The 21,702-nt window shown below is 42.1% G+C and overlaps 1 protein-coding gene across 1 annotated transcript in view; it reads right to left on the bottom strand.

Moving 5' to 3' along the window:
• CLIP4 (CAP-Gly domain containing linker protein family member 4) overlaps window positions 1–21,702 on the bottom strand; it is a 50,772-nt gene that overhangs the window by 11,782 nt on the left and 17,288 nt on the right. The window contains exons 5-11 of the mRNA XM_056853149.1: window positions 20,059–20,220; window positions 14,727–14,845; window positions 12,822–13,058; window positions 9,141–9,276; window positions 8,127–8,264; window positions 2,763–2,849; window positions 393–533 (exon numbers count right to left, since the gene is read on the bottom strand). Coding sequence (XP_056709127.1) covers window positions 393–533; window positions 2,763–2,849; window positions 8,127–8,264; window positions 9,141–9,276; window positions 12,822–13,058; window positions 14,727–14,845; window positions 20,059–20,220 — 1,020 coding nt within the window. The remainder of the gene's footprint in view (window positions 1–392; window positions 534–2,762; window positions 2,850–8,126; window positions 8,265–9,140; window positions 9,277–12,821; window positions 13,059–14,726; window positions 14,846–20,058; window positions 20,221–21,702) is intronic.

Raw genomic sequence — 21,702 nt, 5'->3', positions numbered from 1 at the left:
GAAAAACTGCACAGTGCTGGCTACTGGGCCCCATTGCACAGTAGGGAAGGGCTTCAGGAGTGGGGACCTCACTTTCTCCTGCTGTAAGCTCTGGGACAGGAGGAAATTATTGGTACTTGTATGATTACTTTTCTCTCTCTCTCGCTCAGGATATAAAGCAGCCAGAGAAAACCATTTCTGGTCAGGGCATCAGGGTCGGGTGAGTTAAACCCTTTGATTCTAGCACAGCAGCCCCAATTCTGTATGGGGTCAGGGCATGGCTGCTTTCCGCAGAAGCCAAAATACACATCAGAGAATCTTCAATCACTTGTAGTTTGGTCCTAAAAGGCCCTTTCCCCCCTTTCATCCCCTGTTCCAATAGTACTTTTTAAAACAATTAAAAGAATGCATACGAGTGCTGACTTTAGATGCAACGGAACGGGCTTTGAAGTCTTCTTTCCTACTGTTACTTGTGGGATTCCATTTCTTGGGGCAATTCTGCTTGCCGTCCAAAGAGGCAGTAGAAGATGAAGAGCTGCTGGATCCAAGGGAAGCTGCTGACAAAATATAAGCTGTTGTTCAGCTGCAAGGCACACCAGATGAAGAAAAGATACTTGCAGAATAGAAAGCGTCGTTATCTTTAAAGAGTATTCATTGACCCAAATGAAAGAAGCAGCAGCCACCTGTACAAAGCTAACTCCCCATGATGGACTCCACTTAGTCTTTCAAGCCTAGTTTAATACTGTGTAATGCTTACAAGCAATGGAGTATAATTGTAAAAATAATGCATCCTTGAGCAATAAAAGACATCAGCCCTTTGATTTGGATAGTCAGTCTATTAAATCTTTATGAGAAACAAGAGGAAGTGACATTTTGTGGGTGAATTATGAAGTGTGTGGATTAGTGCCTACTGCATGCCATTACAGACCATATTAATATTTAAATCCTGTCTATAATATAAGATTGGGAAGTAAATCACTTTCATTTCAATTTGTGAAATTTTGATGTTCAAGCTGCCTAATAAGATTTATCTCTAGCTTTCTCTTCTCAGTATAGTTTCTTCTTCTGGCCTGTCCTTCCCAGTATTAAACAGTACGATTGCTTCCACACCAGGTGTTTGATCCAGCTTAAATGTGAGTAGAGAGCAAGTTCGCTTCTCCATTTCCATACAGCATCATGGTGCTTTCATACGTTTTATGGCTTTCCCTCAAATTTTCTGCCATCTTTCCTAAACCTGCTTTAGGTAAAGGTCCCCTGTGCAAGCACCGGGTCATTCCTGACCCATGGGGTGACGTCACATCCCAACCTTTACTAGGCAGACTTTGTTTACGAAGTGGTTTGCCAGTGCCTTCCCCAGTCATCTTCCCTTTACCCCCAGCAAGCTGGATACTCATTTCACCGACCTCAGAAGGATGGAAGGCTGAGTCAACCTTGAGCCGGCTACCTGAAACCGACTTCCGTCAAGATCGAACTCAGGTCGTGAGCAGAGCTTTTGACTGCAGTACTGCAGCTTAACACTCTGCGCCACGAGGCTCTACCTGCTTTACCATAGCATTTTTGAGGAAATTACAGCAAAGCCAGGGTGGCTGAAGTGGATGGGAAAGTCCATGTCTTTCCTGGTCCTGCCCACATTGATTTCATTTCCTCTGCCCAAGTGCTCTGCACCGCCCATTCCTCTCCCCACCAGCTTCTTCAGGTTTTTTAAAATTGGTAACTGACAAATTGCTACAGAGTTATAATGCTATAATGATCTGTCACTAGCTGATTTAAAACACAAAAAGCCCCCCTGATAGCATGGAGGGGAACAACCAACATAGGGCTCTGGCCCGGGCAAAATGTGGGACAACCCACTATATGGAAGGGCCGTAGTGCAGTGGTAGAGCATCTGCTTGGCAAGCAGAAGGCCCCAGGTTCAATCCCCGGCCTCTCCAGTTAAAGGGACTAGGCAAGTAGGTGATGTGAAAGACCTCTGCCTGAGACCCTGGAGAGCCATTGCCAGTCAGAGTAGACAATACTGACTTTGATGGACCAAGGGTCTGATCCAGTACAAGGCTGCTTCATGTGTTCTTCATGTGTTCATGGAAACCCCTTTGCATCTATGCTCAACTGGCAGCTGCAGCAGTGACAAAAACACTTCTGAGAATCACCGCCATGTGAAAGATGTCTGTGTGGCAAGATTCTAACTCTTACTGAATCTCTCATTTTTCTCATTCCCAAAGTTGAAGACAATACTAATTCATCTGCGGCTAAAAATGGTAAGACTTTTAAATTTTACTATGTATCGGTAGCGCACATACAGTGCAGTGCCTAAAAATGTGTTTCACAGAAGTACATGCCACAAAGAGCAGTACAGTACATTTTCACTCAGAAGTAAATCCCACTTTATTCAGTGGGGCTTACTTCCAGTTAGTGTGTACAGGATTGTATCCTCAGCCTCTGAATAAACTATGTCTCAAGCAATGCAAAAATCTCCAACCTGTTCAACATTTAAGCCTTACTGCTGATTAAACAGTCTCCACCACTTGTTTCAGTGTCTTCATACAGTCAGAGAGAGTCAAGAAGCATAACTGTCTGAGTGCCTGAGAAAGCACCCTGAGATAATGAGGGGGTTATTGGCTTACTTCTTTAATGTTAGGTAAATAACAGTAACCAATTAACCAAATCAGGGCTTTATGGAGTCAGGACATAGACAAACTACTTTTCAGCAAGCTAATGTTATACCTGTTTCAGAAAGGAGTATTCGTGGCCTGTCTCTTGCTCATAACACCTCAAGAGCACATTACCTTTTTTACCAGTTGGACTTTTCATTCCTTCCTCACTGCCCAAAAACGTGGATTCTGTGGCAGTCTCCTTTTTCACTGTAGATAAGCCTGTCACCCAAACCAAATTAACCGAGTCACTACAGTTTAGTAATACAAGTTTCATCTAGGGGAAAAATGCAATGAGATTAATAGGATTTTGAATGAATCTTCTTAAGACTGCATCTGGAACAGCAGGATTACATGGAAAAACAGCTTCCTCCAGATACCCTAGTCTTAGGCCATTTAGGACTTTGAAAGATTAAAGCTAGCACCCTAGCATGCCCAGAAGCTAATGCACATCAACAGTGATGCAAGATGGAAAGCACCCATCAAAATCATAGCTGCCACATTTTAAACCTGTTGAAATTTCCAGGAAGTCATTAAGAGCCGCCTCATGCAGAGTGCATTACAAACAGTAATCTAATCCAGTGGTGACCAGGGAATGAAAAGCTGGTCAGGTCACTCTCCAGGGAAGGACTCAGCTGCCACGCCAGCCAAAGCTGGCAACTTGAGCATCCATGGTCAATGCTGGATCTAGGCATATCCTCAAAAAGTGGACATGCTCCTTTAGGGGAGTGCTATCCTAACTAGAACAGACAAACCACTACCCAAGATCAATCAACCCCCAACCAGCAGCATCCCAGTTTTATCTGGATTATATTTCTGTTTAATCAACCTTCATGTAGCTCATTATCATATCCAGACAACAGTTCAGTACCTCAACTACCTCATCTGATTTAGATGAAAAGGAGATACAGGACTGGGTGCCATCAGCATATGGAAGACACCTCACTCTACTTCCCCTGATGACTTCTGCTGAACATTATTTAGATAGATGGAAGGCCTTTGAGACCATCACAGGGCAGAGTGGTACTTCCCCAACATTATCTCCTGGAATCAACCTTCCAGATAGGAATGGAGGCACCTAAGTGCAGTGCCCCTTACTCCAAACCCATAAAGGTGCTCCAGAAGGATACTATGGTCAATGGTCTGAAAAGCCACTGACAAATACAGGAGAATCAACACGGTAGTAGGATGTCCATCAGTATGACCAGGCACAAAATCTGACTGATATAGGTAACATGACTTGCAAACAAGCCAAAGTGCCTGAGTCCACGCTTTAAAAATTTTCACTGGACTACTTTGACCAGCTGCAGTGGTGGCAAGAAAAGCATCTCTTCTCCACAGCCATCACTACCATTGAACATGCTCCAATGTGAGTCGTGTTTCACATTTCTGTAATACTACTCTGATTGAATTGCTTATTAGATGTCACATCCTATTGATTGTATTGGCTTACACCCATCCTAAACCTGAGTGAGAAAGGTGGACTATAAATAAAATAAAAGAATTAAAAATAGCCAATGTTCAATCAAGTTCACCTAGAAACTTCTTCCACCATTACTCTAGCCATTGACCCTGCCTTTTCATGCCCCCAGATCCTTGAAGGACCAAGCAGTTCAGGATCTATTCAGTGGGAGAGGGGTGTTTGAGGTGCATTTCTCTCAATTGCCAATGAGACCTCCAGATTCCAGCGTTCTACCAGGGCACCAGCAGAACTGCCCAGCATGCGATCTGGAAAACCTGCAAAAGGATATTAGTTGATAACTTACAAAAGATCCTTTCCTCGCCCTTTCACAGATATGAGTAAAGAATAGAGAAGGATGAAGGATATTTCAAAAAATTTAAGTCAGAATACTGCAGAACTCCAGCTCAATGGTAAAGCAGGTGACTTGAATATATACAGGTAACTGCTGAGAACAAACCAAATAAGAGGACAGATCATGACAGATAGCCGTGTTAGTCTGTTTCTAGCAGTAGAAAAGAGCAAGAGTCTAGTAGCACTTTAATGACTAACAACATTTCTGGCAGGGTATGAGCTTTCATGAGTCATGGCTTACTTCTTCAGACTTCACGAAATCCTGCTAGAAATGTTGTCTGTCTTTAAGGTGCTACCGGACTCTTGCCCTTTTCTACTATTATGAGGAGTCAGAGATCAGAGGTCGAAAGATCACTAGTGGAAACCCTGGATACCCGGTTTCACAGGCAGTCAGTTTATACAACAATATACTGAATTATTCAGAGCTAACAGCAGCTTCTTGTATCTTATTCCCTTTAAACAAGGGTAAACAATGAAATATAGTATTTTTTATGTACTGGCAATAAAATAAAGAACCAGGGTTTGAAAAATGCCCTAAAGCAATGGATTTCATATAGCAAAAGTGAGTACCACTATGTGTAAAGCTTACATGGACTAACTCCCCAAAACTCTGAAGCACCAAAACAAGCACTGTAGATGGAATTGGACACAATTTTCAAGTAATTAATGAGCCACAACGTCAGTGAATATAGAAAAGATTTGAAATGGCCAACACAATTATTAACTCAATTCCACTATCGTACAAGAAATAATTTAATAGATTGCTGAGGAATCAGAACTCTTCTACTTAGGCATTCTTAAAATCAGGGCCACTCCATCCTGGCTCTGAGCCTCTGAAGAGTCATCTGTACAATTCAGGTTCCTCCTTACCAAATGCTAACTGATGTTAGAGGGAAACATACTAGAACCTTTCTCCCTGGCCATGAGGTCATTGGAATAACAAAAAAAATCACTATGCTGTGTACAGTCAATCTAGAATAACAGCATGTTGGCCAGTAATCAAACCCGGTATCTAATAACCAATATATCCAGTGTACATTACCAATTCCCACCTCTGACCTGCAGAGTAAAATAGGCATCAACCCCTCCCCCCAATTTATGAGGTTAAAAAATGGCCCCCCAAAGGTGACAAGTCAACTTTTACAATCCGGAAGAAAGGGTGCCACATCTGTGGACAGAGCCAGGCAACCAGCACTTTAAGTTGACACCTCCACACCCTCTCCTACTTGGAATATAGTGTAATCTGGAGATCTCTCACCCGAGGACTTTCTGCAAAAAACCGCCCCACACCCAACCCTTTCAGGAAGGGATAAAAAGCAGCATTTTTAACAAAGTTAGAATCAACTACTTGTCTAAGAATAAGCTAGGACAGGCCAATAGCACCATACAAACCTAATCAGATACGCTTGGAATAATAGTAATGACGCTGTCTAATGCTCCATGGACTTGCTATTCCATATTAATAACAGACAACCTGTCACAATTAGCAGAGAACAAAAGTCTTCAATTGATCTGGCTGGCAGCCATCAGAAAGGGCAGAATTATAGTCCTCACCAACTCAACCCCACCTACTGGCTTAGACCAGTTGTTGGGCTGTTGTTGTTTTTCCACGCTAATGAATGTAATCTATTATTAGATGCTTGTCAGACCAGGCGCAAAGAGACCAACACGTTTATCCAGATCAGTTTACCATGATTTTATTCTCATGGAAAATTCTGATATGACAATTAGTTTTTTAAAAAATCTAAAAATAAAGATTCTACAGCAACTAATTCCATAAAGCAGAATAAATATCAATAGCAGCTTTTTTTCTTTTAAAAAAGGAAATATTCCATGTATTATCTTGGGAATATATTATTCAAGAGAACCTCCAATCTTACAATGAGGCACACTAACACGAACGGGGAGAATGAAGTTTCCCCATTAAACTGAAGATAGACAGAGAGCTGGACTGGCTTATATCTCTGCCAGGCAGGATGCCCACAGAGGGAGGGCTCAGATGCAGCATGAATGCCATGTTTGGCCTCAAGTGCTCCCTGCCCTCCCCTCCCCAACTTGGCACTCCAAAGCTGTGAAGGCAAAGATTCCTGGGCCTTTTGATTTTAAGACTGACCCAGCACAGTTCTTCTTGTGTTCTTATGAGAGGCTATAGGGACTGCCAGGAGGAGAAAAAGAGGAAGTAGTGTGGGGAAGGGGACATGAGCTTTCATTTTAAATATTATCAACTATTTGAGGCAAGAAGAAAAAGAGTTGGTTTTTATACGATGACTTTCTCTACCACTTAAGAAAGAATCAAACCGGCTTAAAATCACCTTAGATGACAAAATTGAGGACCTTGATAACAAAAATAGAAAAACAAGATTCAAACTGAGGACTGAAAGAACAAAGTGAATGGAATGATTAGGTTATGTATCCAGAAGAACTTTTGTAGGGATCCTAAGATATGATTTTTCTATACCCATTAAGATTAAAAAAGCTTTTAGAGTAAACTCTGACATTGTTAGAAAAATAAAGGTCTGTAGGGATATAATAATTGCTTTTGAAAGTTTCAAAATAAAGCCTTAAGTTCAACCCCCCTACAAATCGATAATGAGACAGTACTGATATTTCCCAATCTTTCTCCTGTTACACAACAGAAACCTACAAATTTAAGGTTCTTTGCTGATAAATTGTAGAATGGAAATATAGCTTATAGGTGAGGCTTCCCTTTTTGGTTTTTCTTTAGATACAAGAATGGGCAATATAATATTAAGACATGAGAAGAGGGTAAGGAAATAGAGGCTGCTTTATTATTGTAAGAGAGAACTTCATAGGTTTAAGTCAATTGGTATTTTTGTAAACGGTTGTAACTGTTTTGGTATTTTAAATTATACATCTCAGGATAGTGCAAATAAAGATGAGCAAAGATCAAAAAATTAAGAATCTCTTGTGGAATGTAAATGTGTTAAATGAAGCATAGAAAAGAAGGTAAATCTTTAGATTTCTATTAAAAAAACAAGTTACAGTATTGTAGAAAAAGCACATTAGGTAGTCGCAAAAACATTTACTGGAATTGGGACAATTATACATATCTGCAGAACAAAATTAAATAAGTTTCCAGATAGATTAAAAACCTATATATACAAATTTCAGTACACAGTTCTGATATAGAGAGTAGATGTTTGTATTTGAAAGGTAACTTGAAAGGTAAACCATTTACTTTGGTAAACATTTATGCTCCAATTGTTGATCAAAATAAGAAGAGTTGGTTTTTATATGCCGGTTCTCTCTACTACTTAAGGAAGGATCAAACTGACTTACGATCACCTTCTCTTCCCCCCAACAGACACCCTGTGAGGTAGGTGCGGCTGAGGGAGCTCTAAGGGAGCTGTGACTAGCCCAAGGTCATCCAGCTGGCTTCATGTGTAGGAGAGGGGAAACAAAATCCAGTTCACCAGATTAACCTCTGCTGCTCATGTGGAGGAGTGGGGAATCAAACCTGGTTCTCCAGATCTGAGTCCACTGCTCGAAACCACCACTCTTATCCACTAAACAATGCTGGCTCTGATAAGGTTATCTGGCTTTTTTTACTGCTCCTACTAGTAAACAGTCAAAGCAACAACCTGTGAACTACGGATCTGTGCTTGGGGGCAGAATATTGCTTAATTTTCTCATGGGCTCTTTGTTTTCAAAAAAATTCTGCTTACCAGAATTCACTTTGGAAGTAATATGTTTTACATCGATTTTCTTTGACTTTACAACTGGCAAAGGTCGTGAGGAAGAAATTCTTGCATTCTTTTTGCGTTCTGAAGCTTTACTTATTTTAGAGAGAGGTGCAAAGATACCTTGAACAGAGAAGGCACAAGAAAGATAAAGACTATTAATTGCACAGATCAGCTATTCTTCAATAACCCTCTTCAAATATTCATGACCATTCAAGTTTTTAGAGAACGGTTGAGTAAAGTTGACAGGTTTGCACTTGTTCGTTAATACATTATCATCCTTACAATCCGACTTCAAGTACTGTAAGTGAGGCAGGAGAATAGGAAACACCTTATAAATTTAAACACTTGTGCTTTAAAACACACAAGCCTATGACTGAGATAAGAATTGGCCAAGAGAGCTTGAGCCCAGAGAGGGTGAGACCCATGTGGCTGCCCACTAAGTACCCGGACAATGACCTTTCACTTCAGGTCCGCCCGACACTCCTACCACCACCCCTCCAGCCTCTGGAAGAGCAAGAAGCCATGCCATCAGCACTGGCCCAACATCCTGCCCCTTCACGCTCCCCATTGCAGGCCGCAAAATGAGGCCCCAGGTAAGTCTGGAACATCGCTCTCATTAGTCGTGCTTGAGACCCTGCCATTTTGCCATCATTCCCATCCTTCCTACATATAATTCTTATAGAATATAATGCCCATCACTTCTGCACTGTCACAGGTAACAGAGGCACACAGCACAACACTCATATTAGCACTAACCGGAGAATGTCAGCCTAAATGGCAATGCAATCTATTTAGCAAACACAGAAAGAAGACTACTGTTAACTATTAAGGACTGAGCTGAATAACTAAGTCATCCTTTCTGGGTACAATGAATGTGATTTTTGGAAAGGAGATCAAATTAACACAATACAATGACTAATACAGGACCAAGTTGAAAGGCCTTTAAAAAAACAACAACTAAAGAATATCCAACACATCAAAAATAACAAACTGTACCATGTTTTGGTGCACATTTGAAGTACTGAACTTTTCCAACACATCCATTGTTTTTTCCTTCAGGTTCATCCAATTCTATGCCAGCCCACTGCCCGCTGGCAAACTCCGTTGTGCCACAAAATTTTAATGTGCCAATCTGGGAAAAAAATGGGAGAAGTATGCTTCTTTTGTTTGTGTATCAGTCTTTTTTAAACAGAAAAAACGACACTGGAGGTGGAGACTGAATACTTTTAGTCAATCATTCCAAGTCCAGAGAAAACAGTTCAAGTGAACAATAGGACTGTAGGCACTGTGTCACCAAAATGAAAAAAAAATGATGCCATGGGCAGGAGAAAGTTCCATCATGTCCACCATCCAGCATTATGCATGCATCTTGGTTTACTTATTGCACATTTATTTAAGAATATTTAAAAATTTATTTAATTTACAATAGAATAGTGTTCAGATATATACCACAACTGTTCTAATTTTTTGGCTTTTGAAGATGCAGGATTTCTTCCCCTCCTTTTTTTTTTTTTTGGTACTACACAATGCTCATACATCACACATTGGGGTGCATCCACACATTGGATTGGATCCAGATTAAACTGGAAATTTCCACTGACTCCTCCTTCTTGCTGTAGACTCCACTCATGTCATTCCCCTAGACACCCCCCCTACCTCCCAGGAGTAGCATTCCATGGAGATCAGTGGCCTGCAGAGGGAAGGGAGAGGCAGGAAAATGCTATTTGACTGATGGAAAAGTTAGCCTGAATCCAACCCATTGTGGGCAATCAACAATGGTGAATGCCTATTAGTGCCTATTAAGGCAGGAATTGTCCAGGAGTCTCCTGCTTTCTCCATCCTTGCCCATCCAACAAATAGCAATGTCAGGTTTGTCAGAGTGTGTAACTTCTTAGACGGGGAGAGCATTGTGGGCCTTCACCTTTGTGAAGTTCACAATCCTCTGGACTGATATAGCTATCTGCAATTTATTGTACTATGTAGCCACTGTTTCTTACAGACACACAGTTAAACCAAGGCGTATGATGATGTCCCTCAAGAGTTGGTGACACACTGTTTCTAGGGACAAACCTACTTCATTGCTCTTTTACAAGTCGAAGCGTTCTTTTTGCAAGTCAGTTTATTTTACATTCACAAAAGGCAGGATGCTCCTGAGATGAGCTACATAATTCTAGAGCATTGATGTACCACATATGGCTTTTATGCAGACCACAAACAGTTCAACTAAGGTAGAGGGAGGTGCTGTCATGGTGGAGTTCCAACACTGCCACCCCCAAGAAACTTCTCACCATCCTACAGCAGAGACAAAGCAAAAGTTGGGGGAGAGGTCAAAATGCCAATTCTGATGTTCACTGAGCAGTCAGTCAGCATTCTGACTCCCCCCCCCCCCCACACACACACACAACTTCTCCCCCAGGGATGCAAGGAGAAATTTCTCGTGCAGGGGTCAGAATGCCCCCTCTGATGCCAGAGAACAGCTGAAAATCAGTGTTCTGACCTCCCCCAACGCTTGTAAGGGCCATACTGGGGCCTGGGCCACAGCTCCAGTCAAGATCCATTAGGACCCACATAACTGAGTTGTGCACCGCTGTTCTACAGCAATATTAATACTAGATTTTCTGTACTCTGTCTGATTTCCTGCTGCTGTCTGAGACACATTTGCCAATTTAAATATGAAAGCCAGCCACCCTGTACCAAAACATGAAATATGTTTTGGCAATAAAAAGAGATAGATTCAAGAATGATCCGTATGAGAGTTTTAGTAAGAAGATCAGTAATGGAACCTGTTATTTGCATTAAATTAAATTTTTGGTTTTAATCCCCTACATTTCTGTCCATTGTTCAATGATATACCGCTTTCAAGACAATGCAATTCTTTTCTCCATTAATAATTTCAAACAAAATTTAATATATTCAATTACTTTCAAAAAATGATTTTTCATATATAATGCAATACTTTCAAGTGTTTATTTATGCCATTCTCTTAGAGAATGAATTTGCAGTCTTCAGTTTGTTCCAGAATTAGACAGCTAGACCTGTCACACTTGTTTAAGATTATTTTAGCCAGAAATGAAGCTTTTTAAAAGGAATCTAGAGCTATAAGCTTGCAAGTATCAATCAGTTTTTTAAAAAAGAAATGTTAATATGTGCAGATATCCAAATTCTCAGAATGCTGTGTTTGCTCAGATATTCCTGCACCGAGTCTGCAGAGATCTTAATACACACACACCAGCAATTTTAGAAAAATTACTCACATAAAACCAAACTTTCAGAAACTATTAAAGCCACTGTATGATGAACTTATAAATTAGGGGTAGAAAAAAGTTCTTATAAAATGAAACTTTTAGCTGCTCTGCTTTCTCAAGGCTCTGTGTTCTTAAATAAGGTTACCATCAGCTAAAAATTACTCTACCTTTTACTAGTTTCTAGAAATAGCAACCAGAGTAGTCGAGACACACACGACCCTTTCAACCGATTTAAAGGATGGCAAGACCACAAATTCTTGCAACAGAATTGTCTGCACAGATGCCAGCTGTACAAAGACAATTCCAGCAAAAACGGAGGGGGGGGGGAGAACCCTCCCTCAGATAATTAACTATCCATTTTGGAATCCTACACTAGCAAGCACATAGCTCTGAATCCCTACATTTTGCCAACTGGTTTTGAAAAGCTTAGGTGTACTGCAATTTCAGGAACTCATGATAGGGGAAACAGGGTGGGAAGCCAACTTTCAGAAGCCCAGGTAAACAGAAATGACATGCTGTTTTCTTAGTTCATTTCAGGACACTGAACAGCTGTGTGTCCCTTATGACAGTACAGATCATGGCTATTATATGTGGGTGGGACCTGCTGACCTATACAAAGATGCAGAGTTACAGACACCCTTGAAAAATTAATCCCCATGGGTTCATTACAGGATTAAGAAAGTTTTGTAAAAACAAATCCAGACATTATCTTCCAGCACTGGGGAGGAGGTACCCATATTGGAGGGCGCAGGGTAGAAAGATTCACAGCACAAACATAAAGCTTTGCATAATAGCCTTGTACTTCTATTACGTTTTAGAGCACAAGTAGGTTCAACTAAAAGTCCCACTGCTACAGAATCACTGTAGAGCTTGTTGAAATAAACAGAGCAAAAATAAAGCTAAGTTACAAAATTGTTCACCAAGAAATAATCACAACATGCCATAAACCATCTAATAAGAAGAAAAAGGAGGAGGAGGAGCATGAGGAGGAGGAGGGAGGAGAAGGAGGAGGAGAAGGAGAAGAAGAGTTGGTTTTTATACTCCAATTTTCTCTAACTTTTTAAGGAGACTCAAAACGGCTTACAATTGCCTTCCCTTCCTCTCCCCACAACAGGCAGGCACCTTGTGAGGTAGGTGGGGCCGAGAGAGTTCTGAGAGAACTGTGACTAGCCCAAGGTCACCCAGAAAACTTCATGTGGAGAAGTGAGGAAACCAACCCAGCTCACCAGATTAGTCGACCGCTCTTGTGGAGGAATGGGGAATTAAACCCGGTTTTCCAGATTAGAGTCCACCGCTCCTAATCACTGCACCATGCTAATGAACCTAACGAGGTAAACAACGGGAAAGCTTAGTTCCTTTCTAGGGGCCAACATGTCGAGTCCTGATGCTTTTACAATCTGATCAGCTTGCACAGTTCCTTTTTTCCGCGTACCTTCTGTCCAGCAATGACGACTCGATCTCCCAGCTTCAGACCGAGTGATTCAAGCATGGTTTTACCAGTAACATTATCATAATTTGGAAGCATGGCCTTGGAAATGTCACATGAGAGAGGCACTGCATCTAGGAGCATCTGCCTGATCTCTTTAGCACTAGCTGCTGTATCTGCCATCTCCAGAGGCATGTCGACTGGGTCAGGAACCACGTCTGCGGGCGTCTGCCCTTTGTCATTCTGCAGAAAAGAAAGGGGGAAAGGAGTGAATTCATATGAAATATCAACACAATTAAAAACACAGGTAGTGGCTTATTTGTTCTAATAACCAGGCTTAAAAGAACCAGAGGCCAAGGCTGAAATTGTTTTCTAGCCAAATACTTAAAAACAAGCTTTAAATTTTCAGGAACCTGGTTACCTGGTCTCCAGTACATCAGATATACCCTTTCATGGAAAAGGCACAGTTCACCATGCCATGATCACAAATTTAAATAACTGCCATGCAAGGAAGTCTTCTCAGAAACTTTTATTAGTACAGAATGCAAGATGGTGAGTGGTACCACTTTTCACCAATCTTGAAGAAGGCAATTCAGGTCCAAGCTTACCTCAAAAGTATTAAGATAGACTGAAATGTGGGTATTTTCAGGAGCGCCCACTCCCACATGAAAGTTCTGTAGTGGGTGCTCCAATTTACTAAAGTAAGGTCATAAGGAATACGGTCTTTTCTTAGCAGGTACTTGGTTTGTGGAACTAACAGCTCATTCCTGAGCTTCTGGCGGCCGGGGACAGCGTGGACGAGGCACTGCCATGCTGCCTCCAAACTGGTTTCCCGGCCACTGAAAATATTTAAAAAGCCTTTTGCAGGCTTTAAAATTTTAAAATGGGGATTTTCGCCCCATAGAGAATAGCAAGGCTAAAAAGCAGGCGCAGCCTTGCTCTTCTCTCCGCCTACAGGCAGCCCCGCCCCCCAGAATGCCCTGGGAACGCCTCCCAGGATGCTGGAACACCCCCGGGACGCCAGTGTGGGCCTTTATGCGTTCCAGGGTGATGCTGCAGTGGCAGCACTGGGAGACTGGCATCTGGGCCTCCCCGCCGGCGTTGGGGCCACTTACGCTGGCATAAGTAGCCTGGACGCTGGCGTGGTGGGGGCCAACACCAGCGCAGCCCCTTCCTGGCCTCCTGAGGACTTTTGTCCTCAGAAGTCAGGAATGCGCTGTAATACACCCCGGCACCATCTTTCACAAGTTTCATGCATCAGGCATATGTGCTACTATTCTCCCAGGCTTTTCAATAATAGTTTTTGGTAGAGGTTGCTGGCTTTGCTCCCATTTTTAATTGCTTCAGTTTAATTGTTGCTACATTAACCTCATTTTAATTTCCGATTGCTAACAACCCTGAACTACTTTTAAAATGCAGCTGCTGACATTTTATTGTTTTAAAGTTGTTGCTGCTATGTTACTGGATTTTATGACTAAGATCTGTTTATTTTTCATACATCCCCTTGAGAACCTCATGTTCATGAGGCAGCGTATCTATAACTATTTAAAAACATATATACAAACCTATGAAGCTGCCTTATAATAAGCCACATTACTGGTCCATGTAGTTCAGTACTCATTATTCTAAGCAGCAGCAGTTCACCAATGTGTCAGGAATAGAAAGGATACTTTCTTTTAGCTGCAAATGCTGAAGTTGGATCTTGGACCTTCTGATCCACAACCAACTTTGATGCTCATATCAACAAATTTGAATCATTTTTCCATTTACAACTAAAGACAGGATAACATCGCCACTGTACACACATGCAAAGACATTATTAACAGGAATTCAGACATCCCTTTGTTATTCTCCGAGACACATAGTGAAATAGTTACAAATAAATAAAATGGGTATAAATCATAACTTTACCCTAAAGGCAGGGTTGGCTCCATGTTCCAATAAACATTTTACGGCACCTGTGCAACAGTTGAAGGCGGCAATATGCAAAGCTGTTCCAAAATCAAAGTCACTGCAGGTAGCATCGGCATCTGCAATTAAGGATCAAGCACACAGGATAATGGACAAGTCCAAGGTTTTGGCACTATTCAACCATAATCCAAATGCTAACCACAACTAATAGCATCTCAATGGTTTATACCTGGTGCTCACAGCTACTTGAGCTAACATAAATAAAAATATATTTTAAACATGGCATGCCAGTTTCCATCGCCAATATTTAATGTACTGTTTTGAAAAAACTCTAAAAGACTGCTTTCAAACTACTTAATTTGATGGTTTTAAAAAGGGGTTAGACAGATTCATGGAGGATAAGTTCATCAATGGCTACTAGCCATGGTGAGTAAAGGGAACTACTTATTCAGAGGCAATAAACCTCTGAAGGCCAGTGTTAGGAGGCAACATCAGGGGAAGGCCTTGGCCTCTGTGCCCTGTTTGTTGGGCCTCCAGGAAAACTGGTTGGCAGCTGTGCAAGACAGGATGCTGGACTAGACAGACCACTGGTCTGATCCAGCAAGGCTCTTCTTATGCCTGTATGCTTCAGAACATATTGCTTCCAAGAAAGCATATGCCACCTGTCTTTCTTAAAACCAATTCAGTTAACACTGAAAAAAAGATTGCAGTGTGGCTCATCAGTGTGCTGGTTGAGTCTGCTCTTTATTATATACTCAAGTCCCAACCTTCCAGTGTGGGTGACCAAGTTACTTTGCTGCCACCACCACATGATCAAGTGTTCCACTGCATTGAAAAAACAGGGCTTGAAGGAACCCTTCAGTTCTTTGCATACTGAACATCAGTGCCCACAACAACAACTAGAAACCAATATGTCTGCATGCAGCACTAAAAAAACCAAGATGCTGCCATGGCGGCTCCAAAGCCATTTCACAGCCGCTAAAAAGTTTTTTAAAAGCCTTTTAAAGGCTTTTTTTGTGTGTTGTAAAAATGGGGCTTTTTGCCCCATAGAGAACAGTGATGCTGTGCCCGCTAAAAAACAGTCATAGCAACACAGTTCTCAGTGCTGGCGTTCCGGGCCAAACAGGGACAGGAAGCTGCCTGCAGGCAGCTTCGTCCCCGGCATGCCCCCTAGAACACCAGTACGGAGATCTGCACTGGTGGGACGCCGGTGGAAGGCCCAGCCAGCGTCCCTGGGCAGCGCTGGGAGATTGGCAGCCAGGCCTTCCCGCCAGCATTGGGGCCACTCATGGTGGCGTAAGTAGCACGGGCGCCAGCACTGGGGGTTCCAATGCTGGCGCAGCCCCTTCCTGGCCTCCTGAGGAAGTCAGGAATGGGCTGTGAGCCTAACACTCACAACCCCTGGCTTGTGAGCACCCTAATTTTTCTGCAAAATCAGACTGTATCAATGACTGAACCTCTTGCGGATTAACTGACATGGAGAGATGCTGTAAAATTAAAGATCATTCCATTTGTAGATTATATCCCTAGAAATATTGGAATTACAGCCATAAGCCCAATTAAACAGGATGTAGCAACTTGTTCCAGATCTCATTTTCCTTAGTTGAGTGTTTCAGCCTTCAGGTAGTCAAGCAAGTAAGCTTCTTTCTTCAAGGTTACATAAAGCCCTTCCCTTTCCCAAAGCACATCTACAAAGGGAGTGCACATCCAGCAAGCCAGAGGCAAACTGTTCAGCGTCAGAGGTAACATGTTACTGCAGATCCTAATGGCTAGGAGCAAATTTTATATAGACATGGAATGTGATTGCTTGGTTTCGGCAAAAGCACGTTGTTGGACCACCCTTTTGACTGGCACCATGATTCAGCCAATGACATGTGCACACTTTAAAAAAAAGTTTCAGCACAGTAATTAGTCCTACCAGGTGCACAACAGAATACAATCTATACAGCATCCAGCAACTAGGGTTCAGGTGCAGTAGTCCAGTGCTATGTAGCTACCACTACATGGCCGATCCATGCTATTGTATCTCACAGTCCTGGTGGCGAAGGCAGGGTCCTGACTTCTCCTCCCACTTCCCCAACAGTAGAATACAGAGAATGTCTAAAGTCCTCTACTCCGAAAAACATATTCAGCATAACTACCCACCCTACAAGTAGGGTTGCCAACCTCCAGCTGGTGGCTGGAGATCTCCTGCTATTACAATTGATCTCCAGGCGACAGAGATCAGTTCCCCTGGAGGAAATGGCTGCTTTGGCAATTGGACTCTGTGGCATTGAAGCCCCTCCCCTCTCCAAACCCCATCCTCCTCAGGCTCCACCCCCAAAGTCTCCAGGTGTTTCCCAACCTGGAGCTGGCAACCCTCCCTGCAAGCACAGAAGCTATATGCAGTGGCAGTCCCTGGATCAGAGTCTTTTCCTCAAGCAAGTGGACAGCTTTTGTTTGGAAAGAAAAAACTGCACCTATACTACTAGCTAGTTCTTGAAGAGTACTATCATGTTAATAAAGCAAGATAAAGGAGCTCTCCAGAGAACTCAATTAAGTTCCCTTCTGTAATTGATGTTTGACGACTTCTCTGCGGCTGCTTCAACACAACAACGGTTCTCTCCATAGCTCTCGTTGTCAGTGCTGATATTTCTGCATTCACAGCAGAAACGGAACATGTATACAGCTGTTTCCCCTGCACTTCCCTTTCGACAGCCTGCTGTGGCCACCATTTCCACCCATGCTACCAGAAGGCTATTTTGGGGCTTTTCTTAAAACCAGCAATTGCTATATTGTTGTAGAGCAATAATGTTTTAATGGCCTAATGTCATAATCTCTTAAATCCTCTGAATTCCCAGCTTTCATTTTTTAAAAACACCATGTAACTCTGTTCATTAGGTGCACCTTTCCCCTTATATCTTTTTTTTTTTTAAGGACTAGAGGCATAGGTTTTTGTTTGTTAAATGAAAGCTGGGGATTCAGCGGAACTAGCAGACGGTGGCAATACGTTATTAGAATGCTATAGCAATCTAGCACAAAGCCCCAAAATGTCCCTCCCGTTGAGAACAAAATGACAGTTGCAAGAAGCTGAGGGAAGGGTAATGGTGCCAATGTGGACCTTCCTGTCCAGACTGCCTGATAAAGTACTTGGACTATGTTCTTCCCCAAAAGATCAGAGAAATGCTGGTTTGGGAAAGAACATGTCAAGGACAGGGGAAAGATGACTGGACCACAATTAGACCATGACAGAAAGGTTTATTCATTTATCTTTGGGGCTATACATTAATTTTTGGCAGCATCGCTGTGTCACACATAATGTCAAATTCTCCTCACCCCAGAGGTGCAATGTCATCATGTTCTGCCTTTTCCCCACCAGGCAACACTGTGGAACTGAACCAGAGTAATATAGGTGATTAAATCAGAACACAGGGCAAGTGCTCCAATATATCGCGGGAGAGAATTAAACACAGGGATGCCATTTTCAGCAGCTTCCCCATGTTGTGAGTAACAAACAGTGCCAGCCTTAGATTTTTTCTGCGAAATCATAACAGCACTTGAACTAAAGGGAAAGAAAAACGAAGCACAGAGAAATGCTTCATGCTTTCCTACAGTTTTCGGAACAGTCATTACCCCACTATGAAAGGGATCAAAGAGTCAGAAAATAGGAAATACAAATTTGTCTTCGTTTCACCAGTCTTACATTATATAACCAGCACTCTTGGATGCAAATACACCCAGGGTGCATTTTCCCACTTTTCTCTTTTCACACCCCAGTAGCAATTTACAAGGTCTTCAAACCACTCGTATTTATTCTTCAACCAAATAAAATTTCCCATAAGTCTATTAACAATGACATCCAACAGACTAATTCAGTGCAACCCAGCATCTCCATTCTGACTGATAACTGAAAAAAATATTAGCATTAAAGAAGTTGTAACCTGTATTTATTGAGCTATAATTTGCACAAAGCTATTTTTATGATCTGCAGGTTATGCAGAACAATTGTAACAGAACAGAATATAAACTGCTAAATGAAAAAACATCTTTGTAAATTGGAGTTCTGAATTGCGTGCTTGAAATTGACCTGGTATATTACTAATCCCTATTGCATTACACAAATTTAGATTAGCCAAAGCGAATTTAAGGAAAAAAAGCATAATGGGGCAAGATTAGCCACTTAACATTAACAATTCTTCCTTCACTTTACTATCCGCGAGCAGCCTCCTGCTTCTGCCAATGTGCCAGCGCCAAGGAACAGTGGACCCCTCCAAGAAGCAGCACCATGTAGCATCGGGGCAACAGTGAGGAGGGAACTTGGAAGAGAGACTGAAGGAGATTACTTCCACGAATAATAACCAACATTACGCTGTTTGCAGAAAAGGGAGGGAGGGTGGTTCCTGCCAAGCCCCCTCTTCACTGAAGACTGCACGCTGCATGGAATCCCATTTACGGGATCCCCTGACCTTCAGCAGCGGCATTTCAAGGGGCACAGGAGGCTGCTGGGAAAAGGGGAAATGGAATGAAACATTGCATCTGTCATATTGCAATGTCATATTGCAATCCCAAAACCAAGTTCCTACATTGAATCCCTACTCATGTTCTTAAAAGATTTGAATCTATGACAGACAAAAGTGATACATGTACTGTAAAGATCCATCTAAGCTACATAGATATTTTAAAAACATATGACCAGAACTAATTTGTTATGCTTGCCCCATTACAATATGCAGGGAAGCATACTCATGTCTTGATATCATCAAGGTTTGTGGGTGTATTAATCCCAAAAGAGCAAAAGGATATACACAACACTTCTGCCTATTGGCCCATCTCCTTACTAAACACAGATTATAAAATCTTTACAGCTATTCTGGCAAACAGATTGAATAAAATTCTAGGGGAGTACATCGAGGAGGATCAAACTGAACAGGACTTGATTTGAGCTTGGAGAAAGCTTGGTGCAGAGATTCCCAATTGGAAAGTGTGGGTCTAGCCAGCAACAAACCTCAGGTAAAACTCCCATGCATAAATGACCAATGGCAGTCAATTATGCGGAGGAGTGGAGAAAAATGCACAGCAGAAGGATATCAAAACATGAGCAAGGATATCAAAACATGAGCAAAACATTTAGACAGGAAGAAGGCAAACTGATATAGGGCTGCCGTTTTCTGCAGCAGCCTGAGTTTATCACAACAACTCGTTCTGCCTTAAGACATGCATCTTCAGCTATTTCTCAGCTGCCTTCATATGCAAGTGAGGGAAAGCCAACTTGGAAACAGTCCTTCATGGTGCGGTGATACTGACAAGTATGCAAAATGCAGCATCTATGGCTATTACATTCAGTGATATTTACCTTTGGGCTTTGCATTTTTCAAAAGAACATTAATAAGCTCTGGAACATCAAAGTAAGCAGCATAGTGCAGAGCATTCATATTTGTCCAACGGCTCCTCAGAGTGATATCTGCACCCAAGTCAATAAGCTGCGAGGCAAATTTGGCAGCAGTCTCAACATCACCTGCAAAGCAGATATTTTAATAGGCATTTTATGTCTTGGTTTCTGGGTATCAAATAGGGGATTGCAACACGTTTGAGAATGGAGCACACATCCAAAAGACTTCATCAAAATTTACAGCAACAGTCATGAAGCCAAACAGAACAGGATGTTTTATAGAACGAGATAGTTCTTACGACTAGATAGGAAGTTTCTCACTGTGAATGCAGTGGAAACTGAAACCTCTGATAACCTCAAATGAAATGAAGCTTTACAGCACATCCTACATGAACTTGTAACAAGAAAACTACACGTCATCATAATATCTTTCAGACCATAGGCAGATCTTAGATTTGTATCCACAGAGATGTGCCTTCCTTATGGGGATTTTGTAATGTGCCCAGTAGTTTTAAAGCCTCAATTTGCAGATCTGTCCCAAAACAGCAGAAGATAAGAGAAGGGACTGCAAAGTCCTTTGGGTTTCTTAAACCACAAATGGTGGAGTGCAAGCTGACTCAACGTAACATCACTCCCAAAACTGCGCCTATGTTAGAACAGCAGACACATCAGTTACTTCTCTGGTCACAGCCAAGCCACGGCACAGTGTACAAGTTTGGTCACTTGTACATCACAGCACATCTGGCCAGGACAATCCTGCCAACATGGATATTACCCATTGACTAGAACAGAGCTAGAGCAAAGTAACAGTGAGGGCTCCAAATTAAATAGGTCATAAATCACAGGTGTAGAAAACACACCACCAGTATGGACAGAAGCAACAGGGATAAAGCGCTTATTTTTAAGCATCAGGTTATTTTAGAAAATACCCTCTGTACATACCATGTCCTCCTATGAGAATTTACTTATATCCATCCATCCATCCATCCATCCATCCATCCAAACCTTTATTGGCATAGAAACTTATATATTCACTGTTAAAAATCATAACAAGATATTAACTTTCCTTTGTGTGTGGTGCAGTGGTTAAGAGTGTAGGACTAGTATCTGGGAGACCGGGGTTCAAATCCCCGCTTGTGCTATGGAAGCTTGCTGAGTAACCTTACTAGGTGACCTTGGGCTGTTGTGAGGAAGAAGAAGAAGAAGAAGAAGAAGAAGAAGAAGAAGAAGAAGAAGAAGAAGAAGAAGAAGAAGAAGAGTTGATTTTTATATGCCGACTTTCTCTACCACTTAAGGGAGACTCAAACCAGCTTGCAGTCACCTTCACTTCCCCTCCCCACAACAGACACCCTGGGAGGTAGATGAGTCTGAGCGTGACTTGCCCAAGGTCACCCAGCTAGCTTTGTATGTAGGAGTGGGGAAACAAATCCACTTCACCAGATTAGCCTCTACCGCTCATGTGGAGGAGTGGAGAATCAAACCCGGATCTCCAGACCAGAGTCCACCGCTCTAAACCACAGCTCTTAACCACTACACCACGTCAGGTAAAATGGAGGAAAGGAGAATGATGTAAGCCACTTTGGGTCCCCATTGGGGAGAAAGGTGAGG

The sequence above is a fragment of the Euleptes europaea genome, chromosome 7 (genome assembly GCF_029931775.1).
Source record: "Euleptes europaea isolate rEulEur1 chromosome 7, rEulEur1.hap1, whole genome shotgun sequence".
Taxonomy (NCBI): domain Eukaryota; kingdom Metazoa; phylum Chordata; class Lepidosauria; order Squamata; family Sphaerodactylidae; genus Euleptes; species Euleptes europaea.
This window is presented reverse-complemented; position numbering and strand designations above follow the sequence as displayed.